This window comes from Betta splendens, chromosome 9 (genome assembly GCF_900634795.4).
Source record: "Betta splendens chromosome 9, fBetSpl5.4, whole genome shotgun sequence".
NCBI lineage: Eukaryota > Metazoa > Chordata > Actinopteri > Anabantiformes > Osphronemidae > Betta > Betta splendens.
In genome coordinates, this window is record NC_040889.2 from 8,766,194 (window position 1) to 8,780,084 (window position 13,891).

The 13,891-nt window shown below is 46.4% G+C and overlaps 1 protein-coding gene across 3 annotated transcripts in view; it reads right to left on the reverse strand.

Moving 5' to 3' along the window:
- Window positions 1-13,891, reverse strand: part of plxna4 (plexin A4) — a 153,087-nt gene that overhangs the window by 24,832 nt on the left and 114,364 nt on the right. For 2 of the 3 annotated variants that reach the window (XM_029163423.3, XM_029163422.3), the window contains 11 exons: window positions 13,723-13,837; window positions 8,097-8,297; window positions 7,140-7,236; window positions 5,575-5,765; window positions 4,168-4,319; window positions 2,777-2,900; window positions 2,544-2,680; window positions 2,277-2,444; window positions 2,070-2,163; window positions 529-768; window positions 302-448 (listed from right to left, as the gene is read on the reverse strand). In XM_029163423.3, the coding sequence (XP_029019256.1) occupies window positions 302-448; window positions 529-768; window positions 2,070-2,163; window positions 2,277-2,444; window positions 2,544-2,680; window positions 2,777-2,900; window positions 4,168-4,319; window positions 5,575-5,765; window positions 7,140-7,236; window positions 8,097-8,297; window positions 13,723-13,837 (1,666 nt within the window). Of the gene's footprint in view, window positions 1-301; window positions 449-528; window positions 769-2,069; window positions 2,164-2,276; window positions 2,445-2,543; window positions 2,681-2,776; window positions 2,901-4,167; window positions 4,320-5,574; window positions 5,766-7,139; window positions 7,237-8,096; window positions 8,298-13,510; window positions 13,644-13,722; window positions 13,838-13,891 lie in introns of those variants that run through there. The other variant, XR_008695782.1, reaches the window with a different exon arrangement.

Here is a 13,891-nt window from a genome sequence, read left to right on the forward strand (position 1 = left end):
ACATCAGAAAGCGCTTCGTTCAAAGTGGTCCCTTTAAAAACCACAAATGGAATCTTTATTGAATTTGCTGGGGCCCTAATTCCTCCGACCGAAGGCTTATTTGTTTGTCATGCGTCTGGTTGCGGGCAGTAACAGGAACCGCACGGCCACACGGCTGATTGGATTAGAGCTGTAGTCTGTTTAGAAGTGGAGAAGGGGGGAAAAAGAGCCAGAAACCAACAAGGAGTGTCAGCTGCCTCGAACGTCTGAGCTCCTGCCTAGCAGTGGTGGAGCCTTGGCGAGCGCGTGCTGTGCCACTCACCAGGACCTTGTGTCGCCCTGTCAGGTTGGGCGACTCGCACAGCAGCTGGGTCTCTGACACCGTCAACACGCAGGGCTTCTCCCCAATCAGAACCGTGTAGTTGAGCTTTCCGTTCGCGCTATTGGTCGGCGGGAGGAAGTTCCGCCCCTGCAGGAGAGCACGGCGTGTGATTGGTGCGTGCAGTGCTAAACGACCGGATGGTATGAAGCAGAACCCACTCCTCCTACCTTCAGTATGATGGGTGATCCAGGTTTCAGCTCCAGCACCCCGGACACACTCAGAGGTTCAAACTCTGGATTGGGGTAGTAGATAAAGTTGGTGGTGTTGAGAGCCATCACAGCCTGCACGTCGTCCAGCTTGAAGCCGAACTCGTCAGGTCGCTCGGGGACCTCCTGCTGTCGGGCCAGGCTGATGGGCAGCTCTGGGGCCTGGCACAGCATGGACGTAGGGCTGAGCACCTCGCACAGCTGGAAGCACACATGGGAAATCGTCGTGAAGGGGTGCGATCTACGCTAATGAGTGGAAACTAGCAAATACACATATTTACAGTATGTAGCTATAAAAACTGATATACACTTTGGTGATGACATGTTGCTCCTCATCACATTGCACCAGTTTGAAATATATATATTATAGGGAATCCTTTCTCGGTTCAGACCAGAAGCTGCTCCCTTTCAAAAGGTGGGAAGAAAACCTGTTGGATCATTTGAGCTCAAAAAAAGTTAAATGAAGGGCTGTTAGTGATCCTGTGCAGACTTTGATGTGTGAAGATTCAGGCGTGATAACTAGGTCTTACCCTTCCTTCGTTATGCTCCGCAAAGACATTTCTTTATCCCGCTCTCCTCTCTCTGATGTTTTGTTCTCTTTGACACTTTTATACTCACTCACTCATCTTCCTGCTCGATTATGGCGCCTGGATTTTTTTCGTGCCGTCATTGGCGCCGTCTCTAATTTGACACACGCTTTAAATCCTTTAAGGTTCCGCATTCACAACTCAAAGTCGGGGTTTTCTAAACAAGGACAGATTGTCCAGGCTGTCATTGTACGGCTACCTGCCCTTCAACGTCTCCATTCGCCTGTCGAGGGATTGACTTATCAACCGCCGGCACAGGCCTCGTTCACAGACAGCTCACTGTGACCTCTGTCACGCAACCACTCAACCTGTTTCCTGTCACTCTAATTGGTTCCTTGAACATCAAACTTCACATTTCTGCCGGGTCTTAAGGGCCAGGGACATGTTTCCTGCAGCCCTACTGTATAGGCAGCTAAAGTAAATGCAAAAAATAAAACTCTTTGTTGACAAATGACGTCTGTCGGCACTTTCAGTTTATCAGTGGCCGAGGCACAAAGACATACACATGAGCACAGCTGTTAAACGCGGAGGAAGCTCAAGGAGAGAGCATTACTGTGTTTTGTCACATTGTCGTCATTCAATCTGATCCAGAGATCCCTGCAGAGTTTTATCTATTCTCCCCTGGGAACAGTGGGAAATCCAGGGTGAAAACGCCTGATGAGGGTCAGTCTCTATCCCTATTCTTACCAAGGTGTGCACAGGTGTCACATCATTAACAACCTGCTGATCACTACGCCCTCAGCTTTTTATGACACATTATCTAAAAGCGGCACTGTGGAAAAGAAACCCGACAATTACTGTGACCGGGACGTGTCGCTGTCACGAGGAGTTGGGACGTTACAATTAAGCCTAATTAGGAATCAGCAAACACCACTCGACAGAGAAGAACTGCTGGTGCAGTTACTGTACACTTACATTCAGTGTCTCGTGGCCGTTGTATTTGGCTCGGATGAGTGGGGTCTGAATGATGTCCAGGTTAGTGCCTGTCACTGTCACTGGGGTGTGTCCACTGAAACATGATTGACAGGAAGGTGTTATTTGCAAAATGAATTATTTATCTGTCATTGGTTTAGTTCATTTAAAGAAATAACATCTACTAATTAGCTCCACTTTGTGCCGTACCTGTAGATACTCCACTCAGGCTCTATCTTGGTGATGGTGGGATCCTCCACGTACTCGAACAGCAGGTCCTTCTTGAGATGAGCTTTGTTGATGCTCACGGACACAGACATGTTGCCGTAGCCGTGCAACGAGGCGTGGGTGCGACAGGTCAGCCACTGCCCGCCCCTCCTGAGGGGAGAACGCGGCGGAATTATGATTAGAACGGACTGTGTCACATGTGACAGACTCAACTCGCTCATATTGGGTTCTGCTGCGTTTCCCATTAACCTCAGGTAAGTGCACGGCTGATCCCTAACAGTGATCGACACGTTGCTCCCAGCATCAAGGTGGCTGCCGGTGATGTTGACAACGGTTCCCCCGGACACTGGCCCTCGGTTGGGCCTTATTTCACTAATCCTTGGAACCTGGACAACGAGCCAAAGAACGAAGTGAAGAAGTGAAAAACTAAATAAAAACTACAGCATGTTTTACCGAAGTAATGGGAGGAAATGCAGCCTCACCACAAAGTAATAGTACTTGGAGGATTTGGCCATGAATTCTGGTCTGCACTTTCCAACACCGACGCAGACCTGCACATTCCCAGTGTACTGGCTCTCCTCCGCTTTCCCCATCTCACATACAATCCTGTAAACACACATTGACCCAGTACTTCAATATTTACAACAGCAGAATTCACATACAGACACAACTAAGTGTAGGATGGTGACTTTTTAGGGTTGGAAATTAAAGAATTGTCTTTGTCCTATGAACCTAAAAACAAAAAGAAACAATGAAAATATGTTTAAGAAAATGTTAAATAAATTAAATGACTGGAACTTTTAATTAATGCCCTTTAGTAGTAACCTTAATTTAGTACTCCATAAACTCCAGCCTTTGGCAGTAATTATAGCTTCAAGTCTCTATATACATCTCACAACTGGGAGCTTTCTTTCTTTTCCTTCAGGCTCTTTCATGCTGGATGGCAAGCATCTGGGAACTGCCATCTCTAAGTCTCTGCACCATTGTTCAGTGAGCTCTAAGCCGGGCCTTCGGCTCGACCACTTCAGGGCTCTGCCTGCTTCGGGTCGTTGTTTTGCATAAAGGTGAACTGTCGCTCCAGTCCTGCATCATGTGCACCGTGCAGCAGCTCCTTTTCAAGGTCCTGTCTGAATTTAGCCACCTCCACGCTCCGATGGAGGGGCGGAATGAGCCGGCTGAGCAATGCCTGCTTTAGTGCTTGAATTTCAGTCCAACTACAAATTGTTTTGTCTCATGAGCTCAGATAATCTTTCGCATGCACCCAGAGACCTTTAAATGTCTTGCATCTCTCTTACACTTCTACACTGCACGTAAGCTCTGAAGGTCAATTTTGTCATCGGTTAGTGAATGTAAACGCATGTGAGGAAGTGTTCTGAAAACTTCCTGAAGTCAGTACATGCCCTATATAAAACTTTCTATGCGACAACCTCTGCAGTTCTCCAGCAAATGCAGAGAAGATTATAGAACCAAATTGACCTTAACTAATATTAAAGCCTCAATAAAATAATGTATTATTTGGCAGTGGCTTTCACCCATGCCCACCTCCACCTTAGGAGCAAAATGAAAAAGTCTCTATGCTTTAATGTATGACCTCAAATGCAGCCGCTTCTGCAGGGTCAGCATTCAGATACAAAGTGCTGGCACACAACTTTCCAGCAGAAGAAGCGCTGGGTCTGTTGATAAGCAACTCTACACTAGTTTAAAATAATTTGATAAACCTGCACCTGGATTAAAGCCGAACATCATGTAAATATAACTTTCTAAAAATAATCATAGAAATGTGTGTACTATTAGCTCTTTTGACCTCATGTGATATTAACAGTCAAATAAAAACTCAAAGCAAGCTTCATATTAATGGTTCAGTGTGACTTACTGCTCAGCCGGGACATAGCCTTCATGTATGGGGGTGCAATTGACTCCGGCCACCTTTACATTGCCCTGAATCTCTGTAAAGTCCAGTCCCAGGTTCTCACCACGGATAGTCACAAGCACACCGCCCTCCCTGGGACCCCGCAGGGGGGTGATCTGCAGAAAGTCAAGTAAAATGACACAAACAAGCTTATTGCTTATTTAAATGCTTTTAAGACTCTGTTGCGTTACTGTGGTGGGACAAGGCTCATGTGGAGGGATAAATACTACAGAGAAGACACAATAAACAACAAAATAACAGCTCCAGTGGCAGCTAACGGGTCAAGACTCTGGGTCAAGGAAATGTCATTTCTCAATCCTCTATTCACTGTAATCCACCACAATCTCCGCCACATGAGATTAACCTAAAAGCTGCCTCCGGGTGACATCTTCACAGCAATCATGATTTCCTGTGATTTATCGCTAACATCTCTTCGCTGTTGATAATGCAGTCCCGGCATCCATCAACGCTTTACTCACACAATTACATTTTGACCAGTGAGTGTGTGCACACATCACCGGGCTGCTCCAGATGAATGGACTGTAAAAGCGTCCCTATCTGTCTTTGCCAAACAGAAATGGTCCGTACTGCGGTCTGCAGCCAGGAGCCCACCTTTAAAGCTGCCGTCTCACCCTCAGTCCACAAAAAAGGACTGCAAGAATGGTCATTGTGCTTATTTCAGACAGAAAAAGGTTTATTGTTTAGCCAGACTCACTTTCAGGCTCTTTAAGGACACTTCATGAGTCAGAGCTTCTGATGAAGATGTGCAAGAATAAAGGAGAAGTAAGAAGTGAAAGAATGAAGGGAGGAGGGGAGCAATGAGGCGTTGATTAGATTTGTGACTTTGACAAGATAATTGACGGTCGGGTTGAGGCAAACACTTAATCACTTCTCCCTCTCTCTCCTTTTCTCTATCCACCTTTGTGAGCGCCTCTTCCTCTCATATCATTGATGGGAGATGTCATTATAATGAAGCGTATTAAAATGCATTAGGGGCCCGGGCGTCTGTGAGAAGTCCTCACTCCTCGCCCGCTGACAGTTTTTATGGGGGACCGGAGAAGGGAGCAATATGTCCACTGCTGCAGCCTCAGGGACGTGAGGAGGCTCCTCTCCACGTATAAATCCACCACTTAGAGGGAAGACAAACACTGGAGTGGAGGAAGGATGGAGCGCACCGGACCAACCAACACGTCATGATAAGTGACCTAATGCCACCTTCTCCTTCATCCCTCATCTGATCTGATTCAGATGAATCAGGATTGGAAAGAGGTAATTAGGTCTTTATGCTGATGTATCTAGGACCTAGGAACGCACGGCCCAACCCCCCATTCCAAGAAAAAACCTGTACAGTGTGTTGCATTTGTGTCTCACCTGTGTGATCCGAGGATCGGTGCACTTGCTGTTGATGCCGTTGTGCTCCAGCCACTGGTTCTCAGGGTGGGGACAGTGCTGCTTGAGCATGCAGCGGTTCTCTCCTTTGCACCAAACGCACCCGAACAGCGGGTCCGCCTTCAGACACAAGCCGCAGCTCCTGCGCTGGGCGTCGCACTTGTACAGATGGACTGTGCAGGAGAGAGGGACGTGGGGGGGTGGCGTTTAGGAGAAAGGGGAGAGACGAAAAGTATTGGCAGAGATGTGAACAACCTTTGTGCAAATGATTACAGATATGCAAATGAATGCAAATTCATTTTTGGGCTAAAGCCTGTGAGATGACGGGCAAATGCTTCTAAACACACAAACTAAAATTCTGGTTGTTTACCCATATCTCTGCTTGTCTGTCAACAACTCACGGAGACATTCATTGATATCTTTGTCTCATTATTTCGGCATCCATCATCTGTATACGTTCCCTCTCGCTCCCTTTGAGTTTTTCACACTGCTGCCCCCCGTCTCTGCTCACCCACCACACATTTAACATATCTCCATGGCAACAGGCCAGCAATTTTCCTTTAATTGCCATTAGATTCATGTGTGATCTGTCCATCAAATGACACCCCACAGCCCTCTTCATCCACAGGCAAACAATGACAGCAGAAGGTTTGTTAAAGACTAGTTCAAGCGTCTCCTATGTTGTTTTTCCAACTTTTGGTGCCTCTTCCGCTCAAGGATATGTTTTGTACATTGCATTTGGCTGAGACACACATCTACACAACTGTAAACACACACACTCACAATCCATGTACAAACTCTGGCTTAAAGCGTATCATTCACAATTTAACAATGTGTTTCTCATGTCTGACTCTGCTGCCTGTGTTTATAATTAGTTGTTTTCCTGTCAGAGAACTACAACCCCCAGTATTTCGTGGTTTTTCAGTCCTAGCAGGGATCACTCACAGTGTGGTGGGTTGCCTGTGGCCTAAATGAATCAAGCCTGGCACAGAAAGGCTGAACGCGTTCTCATTTTAAATGTGCTATATTACAGTGCGTACTTAATAAGCTAATATATGATTTGCCAATATTGCTTTTCTACAATTTATGCCAGTGTGCACACTGAATTGCTGATATGAGAAAACTGAAATGAAGAGAAAGATTGATAGATAGCCGAACTCCCAGAGACGTGTTGACAGAGCAAATAACAGAAACACCTGAAATGAAAAAAATAGATGGGAACAGGAGTAGAGAGTTGAGGAAGAGACAGACAGGCACCGGTGAAGAGCAGTGGAGACAGATGGAAGGGGAGAGGGAGACCTGGAGAAGCAGAGCCTAACAGCGGATGTGTGAAGTTAACCACTCTACAAGGCAACATCAGGGGATGGATGCTGCACCTCAGCATAGTGCCTGCCTGTTGCCATGGAGACCAGCTCTAAGGCTAACAACGGGGAGACAGCGGCTTTACTTTGTTTGTGTAAATGAGAGTTTATAAGAGCTGTTGATCATATGCGCGTGTCACACTATGCGACGAACTGATGCTGGAATCGAGTGTTACGGGCGCTCACCTTTGTTGTGGGCGGGGTTGTCAATGCTGAAGTCCCCGTTCCAGATGACTGTCAGCTCCACCGGAAGACTGCTCATCTCCATCCCATCGTAAAAATACTGTCACCGCGGCAACCGAAGAGGGAACAAAGAAGAATGGAGAGAGAGAAGAAGGGAGAGAAGCGATACCACTTTAAACAGTTTATTGTCTTCGAGTCCAGAAGCCTCTGATAACTCGAACGCAAAGCACATCAACAGGTGGCAAACACACATGAACTGTCCCTCACTCAAATGCTTTGACTCCACAACCACACACAAGCGCAGCAGAAAGCTTTCAAAGACTCCATTACTTTTCATTCGCTTCTGTAACGCTAACAGCGTGAAGGGTTCGCGCTACAATCATAATTTTCTGCTAAATTACAGTTTCCCTCCTTCACGGCTCAATCAAAGTACAATATTTGGATTGTACTGTGATTATACACAGAAATCCAAGAGACATCTCCACACACAGCCACTGACACATACATTGAGGGTGATGAAGACAGACAGGAAGATGAGATGTTATTGTATCAACAGACGATTAGCATCAAGACCAGCACGGGCCTTTTTTCATGCTAGTCTTTCATCGCTGTCAATGCATTATTCAGCCAGTGAATGGAGCCTGATCGCAGGGATGGCTGTGCAGCAGAGTCAGGCTCGTGTCTCATCTACCCACTGTCTAGCCGAAGAGCAAGGAGCAAAAACCCTTCAGCTGGCAACTGGGTGTGTGGCAGAGACTAACAAAAGATTATGATCACATTTATGAGGGACTTTATAGAAACTGGGCGTTGTGATAGAGATTGTGTTGGCGTGTGGGTGGTCCGAGACGCTGACGCTGACGCAGACACACACACACACACACACACACACACACACACACACACACACACACACACACACACACACACACACACACACACACACACACACACTGTCCTCACCGCTGTGTTCTGACACTGCACGGACGAGCTGTTGAAGCGCAGGGCAGGGACGCGGTGCTCGTTCCCCTGGATGGTCAGGAGACACTCGTAGCCCCTCTGTCCAGACTGGGGCTGGGGTAGGTTCTTCGCTCGGAGCGTGATGGGCTTCACTACGTTGACTGGAACCAGGATCTTATCAGCAGGCAGTAACTGGGGACACCCCTGGAAGAGAAACAGAGAAAGAAAGATTAGTGAGTTTGGAGACATCAAGCTCATCTACAGCATCTGCTACATCACCAATACAAAACTGTACTTCAGTCAAATGTGTCTCATTTAATAATGCAGTCACTTCAGTTATTTGTTATGGGTTTTGGGTTAAGTTTAGCTCAGTTCATAATTTCTAGGACCTGCTCATATTCAGTATGAAGACTGGGCCACCTCAATAGGTCCTCCACCATCCATATCCATGAAACAGGCTCCTATCCTGAGTTAATACGAGCAGTTCATTTGTATGTTGCTGTTCATATTTCACGTAGGAATCACTACAGGGTTTCTTTTTCGCCTGTATGTTAATTAGACAGGATGAATGACAAATGCTGAGGAACGAGAGAGAAATTGGATGTCTAAAATGAACAGCCAATTAATTCAGGTGTGAGTAGCTGGCTAAATATAGACAGTGTGACTTGGCTGAGCGATTGAGAGGAGGAGGACAGATAGAGATGGACAAAGATAGAAAATGGAAGACAAACAGAGAAGGACACGCTGGGCAGGTGGCAAAAACTGCAGCAAGAACAGGAAAGTGACTGACAAGCACAAGTGAAAGGTGAGGAGGGAGGTAAAGGAGGGTAAAGATAGTAAACAGGGAACAGCACTACTTTGCCAACTCTTTCATGTTGTCGCAGGAGAGCAGATAGAGAGAGAGAGAGAGAGAGAACAGGTAAAATGAGAGAGAGGGCTAACAAAAGAACAGAGTGAGGGAAAAAGGCAAAAAATACCATTAAGCATATGTGACAGAGGGAGCTTTAGCATGTCAAAGAGGCAGAAGCAAAGGGTGAAAAGGAGGCAAGCTGATAAGGTGAGCCCCCGCATGGATGGAGCTGGGGGGAGCCGAGCATGGCGCACGGCGAGCCGGGTGATAACGCGTGTTTGAAATTCATTAAAAGCCACTTGATTGGGTTAGGCTGAGTGACTGACTGGATGGCTGCGCGGTGAGAGAGGGGAACGCTCTGTGACACTACTCCCAAAGTCATTATAGATAAATGACACACCGGGTGAGTGAGTTCATTGGAGGAGTGCTGCAGGAGGGGAAGGAAAAGTTGCCGCGTGTGTGTTTGCTCTTCCAAATCTCATTTTCCTAAGAACCAAGGCTTGTGTTTGGAGAATGAGAATGAGTGCGAGCGCAAAGAGAGATGCAATCCATTTTTAATCACATCTCTTCCAGTTAATCCACTTGAACAATGGGGACAATAAATTTGATCTGGTTTGTGGAAATACAGGCATAGGAAGCGCTGGAGCGTGACGTAACATGATGACTTAAGCTGAATGTTAAAGACACAGATATGCACCGATAGTGGCATATGGCGATGTGGCGATAGGGCTGCGACGCAATCACACACACACGCACGTACTGTACGCACGCACGCACGCACGCACGCACGCACGCACACACACACACACACACACACACACACACACACACACACACACACACACACACACACACACACACACACACACACACACTTAAGGTAAGTAATATCTGAAATAGCCAAACTCATATCAAAACAACACAGCGGGATCCCAGTGAACACAGACTGACTTGTGAGCGTGTGCATCCACATTCTGCATTAATTCAGGCCAAAGGCAACAATAAACAACCACGAGCCAAACGAATGGCAGCTGCGGCATCTCCTTCATCATCTGCCTTTACGATAACATGTCATACAGACGTAAAATGCAAACACACATCAGCATCCCATTAACTATTTTCACCCTTTTTTTCACAAGGCTACTTTTAATGGTTCAATCCATGTAAACAAGGATGATATGGCCTTGAATGCTAAAGCAACTTTACCTACTATTACACACACACACATTTTCCGTATTTACAGTACTTCTACCTACAGATACTGCACATGCATGCTCATAGCGTACCACCACCACTGCCAGCAGCCCTGAGGCCAAATGGGCCGTGAGCCGTTTGGACAAACACCTGTGCATCCAAGTGGGTACCGATGTTGGTTGCGTTGGCACTAATGCTCACTGTCGGCTGTTAAGATTTATGTCAGCGCTAAGCTGATCTAATGTCAGAGTCAATGTTTATTGCTGCTCCGCTTCCACTCAACCCCCAACGGCTGAGGTGTGATGAATAACAAGAAGAGCAGATGCAAATGACTCCATCTACAAAATGCTACATTAAATGTGAGAATGCTGCACATTGTGACTAGTTCTTTTAAAAGTAAGTTGAGTCCTGCTTAAGACAGCAGGTACAATCTGCAAACTAAACCCATATTTGATTCATATTTATTTGAATGAAGCGGCTTTAGAACAGCTGGGAGCTCGGCTGAAAGCAGAGACGGTTCATTTCATTAGCGGACGAGAGAGACTTTTTGGATGTGAACAAAGTTAGGACTCGCACTGAAGCACTAGAAAGAGGAAAGTACTCGTCAATAGCGTAACTCATTGTCGCCGCCTAATCAGCTCTGACTCCTGAAAACCAAGTTGGCGCTTCTCTTTTTCCCCCATATATAATTATTTTTCATTGTTCCTCTCTCCATCAGTGACTCATTGTTTTCTCTGACCTCATGTCTGGTTCGCTGTCATGCTCGTGCTTCATTCCTCCTCCAGCCTGTGTTGTTCATCCCTTTCTTGCTCACTGACCCTTCCCACTTCTCTCAGCAACTATCTCTCCCTGATCCTCTCTCTCCCCATCTCTATCCCGACTTCCTTTCTTCTCAGGGACCTACTTAGATCTGATAATTAGAGGCTGGTGGGAGGTGTGAAGGGTGGCTATGGGGAGAGTGACAGAGAGTAGGAAGCAGAGTGGGAACTGTGAATGTAAAAGCCCTTGGCATAGTTTGAAGCAAGAGAGGAGGGAGGGTGAGAGCGAGAGACAGAGAGGGCCCCATAATTATAGCAGTGTAAGGTGTGAAGATGAAGAGGATCTGAAGTTTTCATACACACAGATACACACACACCTTGTGGTTACCAAGAGCTCCTCCTAACTGTCCTCTGTTTTATCATCTCCTACCAAGCCTCGGGCAAAGACTCTCCCTCTGTCTCTCACCCTCCCTCCCTCCTCCCTTCCCTGCTGCTTCTTACCTTGTTTCTATCCTGCTGTTCATTCTTTACTGTAAAGTTTCCAAATACCTCTCCACTGGCTGCTGCCACTTTGGTCTATCGCGAGCCTCTCTGTCTTAAGGGACCAGCCGGGTTTATTGTTGTAATTGTAGTTAAACAATTTTGTTAAAGCTCATCTAAAGTTTGAGTATGTCTTTGTTCTCAGTCCTACGCAGCTATATCTAATCTGGAGGTTTGTTTAAAAGCTACAAGCTCCTACTGCAAGTGAACGGCGACCATAAATAATCTTAATTACCTGATTCAAATAAGTGGAAAATGATAAAAAAAGTAACTAATGCAACTAATGCAGCATCGTACTGTACATGTGTTGGGGGATAGTGATATATGGCTCAGTTCTGCATCATCGTGCCAGTGAAGTGTGCTTAGGAGAGGCTTGACAGCGGCAGGATATCGCCCCGCTGTGCTGCAGTCAGGATGAAAAGAAAGGGATTTTGCTCCTGAGGTTTTCATCAAACTAAAAGAACAGGAAGCGTCCTGAGTTTCATCAGATGCATTCAGGGTGTCTGCTTCACATAGATGCCCCAAATGCAGATAAGCCAACTGTTTATTTGTTTAGATCATAATCAATATGAGGGCTGTTGTATAAATTCAGTGTTTTAAGATTAAGCCACATGCGGGTTATTTGTCAGTGAAGCTCATCAGAAAGACCTTGAGATGTGTGGAGCACAAAGAGGGACGTGGCCTTGGTTAATGTGCCACCAGGCCCATATCGCTGCTGGTAAAAGTAAAGAGACGCCCACTGTGGGCTCAGGTCTGGCTGTAGCCCTGTTCTGCCCTGCATACTAACAAAGTGCTCAACCAGTAGGAAGATCAGCTAGTGTCGACAATTAGCATAATGCTACGGGCTTATTCAGATCGTTGCCTGAAATAAATTAATTGTAATAGTACACACAAAAAAAGACACCATCCCATAGAGCTCAGCTGCCTTTCATGAAACGGTTCTGTTGGCTGTGGGTGTGTCTGCATGTTCCCACGTTCCTGAGCTTGTGTGTGTGCAGGTCTAAACAGCAACCAAACATCTGGCTGCAAATGCGGGACCTTGAATTTGAGGGGTTAATTAAAAGCAAATTAAAAGTCATTAAGCCTGCAAAACACCTGCTTTCTGAAACAACATGTCAGAAAACGGATGTCATTAATGTGCTAATACCAAATCCCTGCTGCTTTATTTTCCTTTCAGTCAGCAGCACAATAGGAAAGGATTCACACATTATTATCCTCCGTCAATATTGACCACCAGTGCCTGAGTTAATTGGAAAAGTAAACCTGCAAAGAATCAGGCTTGGGCCTGACCAAGCAGAAGGTTCAAAAGGATAATGGAAACGGCAGAAAAAGAAAATAATATCATCTATGCAAGTTGAATGGCTCGGGGGAAACATGGGTGGAAAGACACAATTGAGAGCAGACTGCTCATCAAAGGAGGCAATCTGGCTGGGCTTGTCCCTGCCCATCACGCAGCGTCTGCCAACCCAGACACCAGCACTTAGTGATCTTCATCATAGCTCACCTCAGGCTAGGATTAACAGGCCACTATCGCTCTGAAAGGCGGCAAGGCCCCCAAAACAGGCACGGCTGTACCGACATGCAGCAGCACACGCTACAGTGCATACATCCACCAGCACATACCCAAATCTTCCTTTAGCTGCTTGAAGTGTCCCGGAGGCCTGCACTGTGGCTGTGACTCAGAATCAGAGTAAGACCCCTTTGATAGGATGGAGAGAGGGTGAGTTGGGGGCATCCAGTGACTGGCCTGTCCTCTGCAGCAGGGCAGCCTAATTACAGTGGGCTCTGCTTCGATGGGAATAGACCTGGCTGCCAATACTATTGATAATTCACACGGACTAAGCTGTTGCAGGGAATAGGGATGGGCAAGAGGAAATGGCTCAGTTTTATTAGCCCTCTCTGCCCTTTGATGTGCAGTCAAGAGCAAAGACATGCCAGGAGACTCATGCCAGCTGAAAGGTGTCTCGGCCCCTTCAATGTAACTCTTTTTGCTTGTAAAACCTAGAATTAAAGCTATTAGTCTCACATAGCCTCACATTCCCCTTCAATTTATATCAGCATGTTTTATTCCTTACCCTAAAGCTGGTGTATGGAGTTTGCTAGGCATCGGCCCTGTGTGGAAACACTCTGACTTCTTCTTTTTCAAGCTGCTGCAGCGGCAGTGCCAGACATTTTGGGTCGCCTCCTGACAACCATTCATTTCACTCTCTGTTGTCACAGTTGACAGTGTGTGACTGGATAACAGGAAGCACTGTTAAACCTAAAAAAACCAAAAGTCTGCGCTCACCTCAGGTTTCTTGACTCGTCCCTCCTGAAAAGAGCACGTGCGGGGGTCATGGGTGCAGTCATGTCTGTATTTACACCAGTGGCACTGGTAGGGACTGCTTACACATGATAGACACCTACAGACAGCACATTACAAATTATTCATACATATACTGTACGCAATGTCAAAA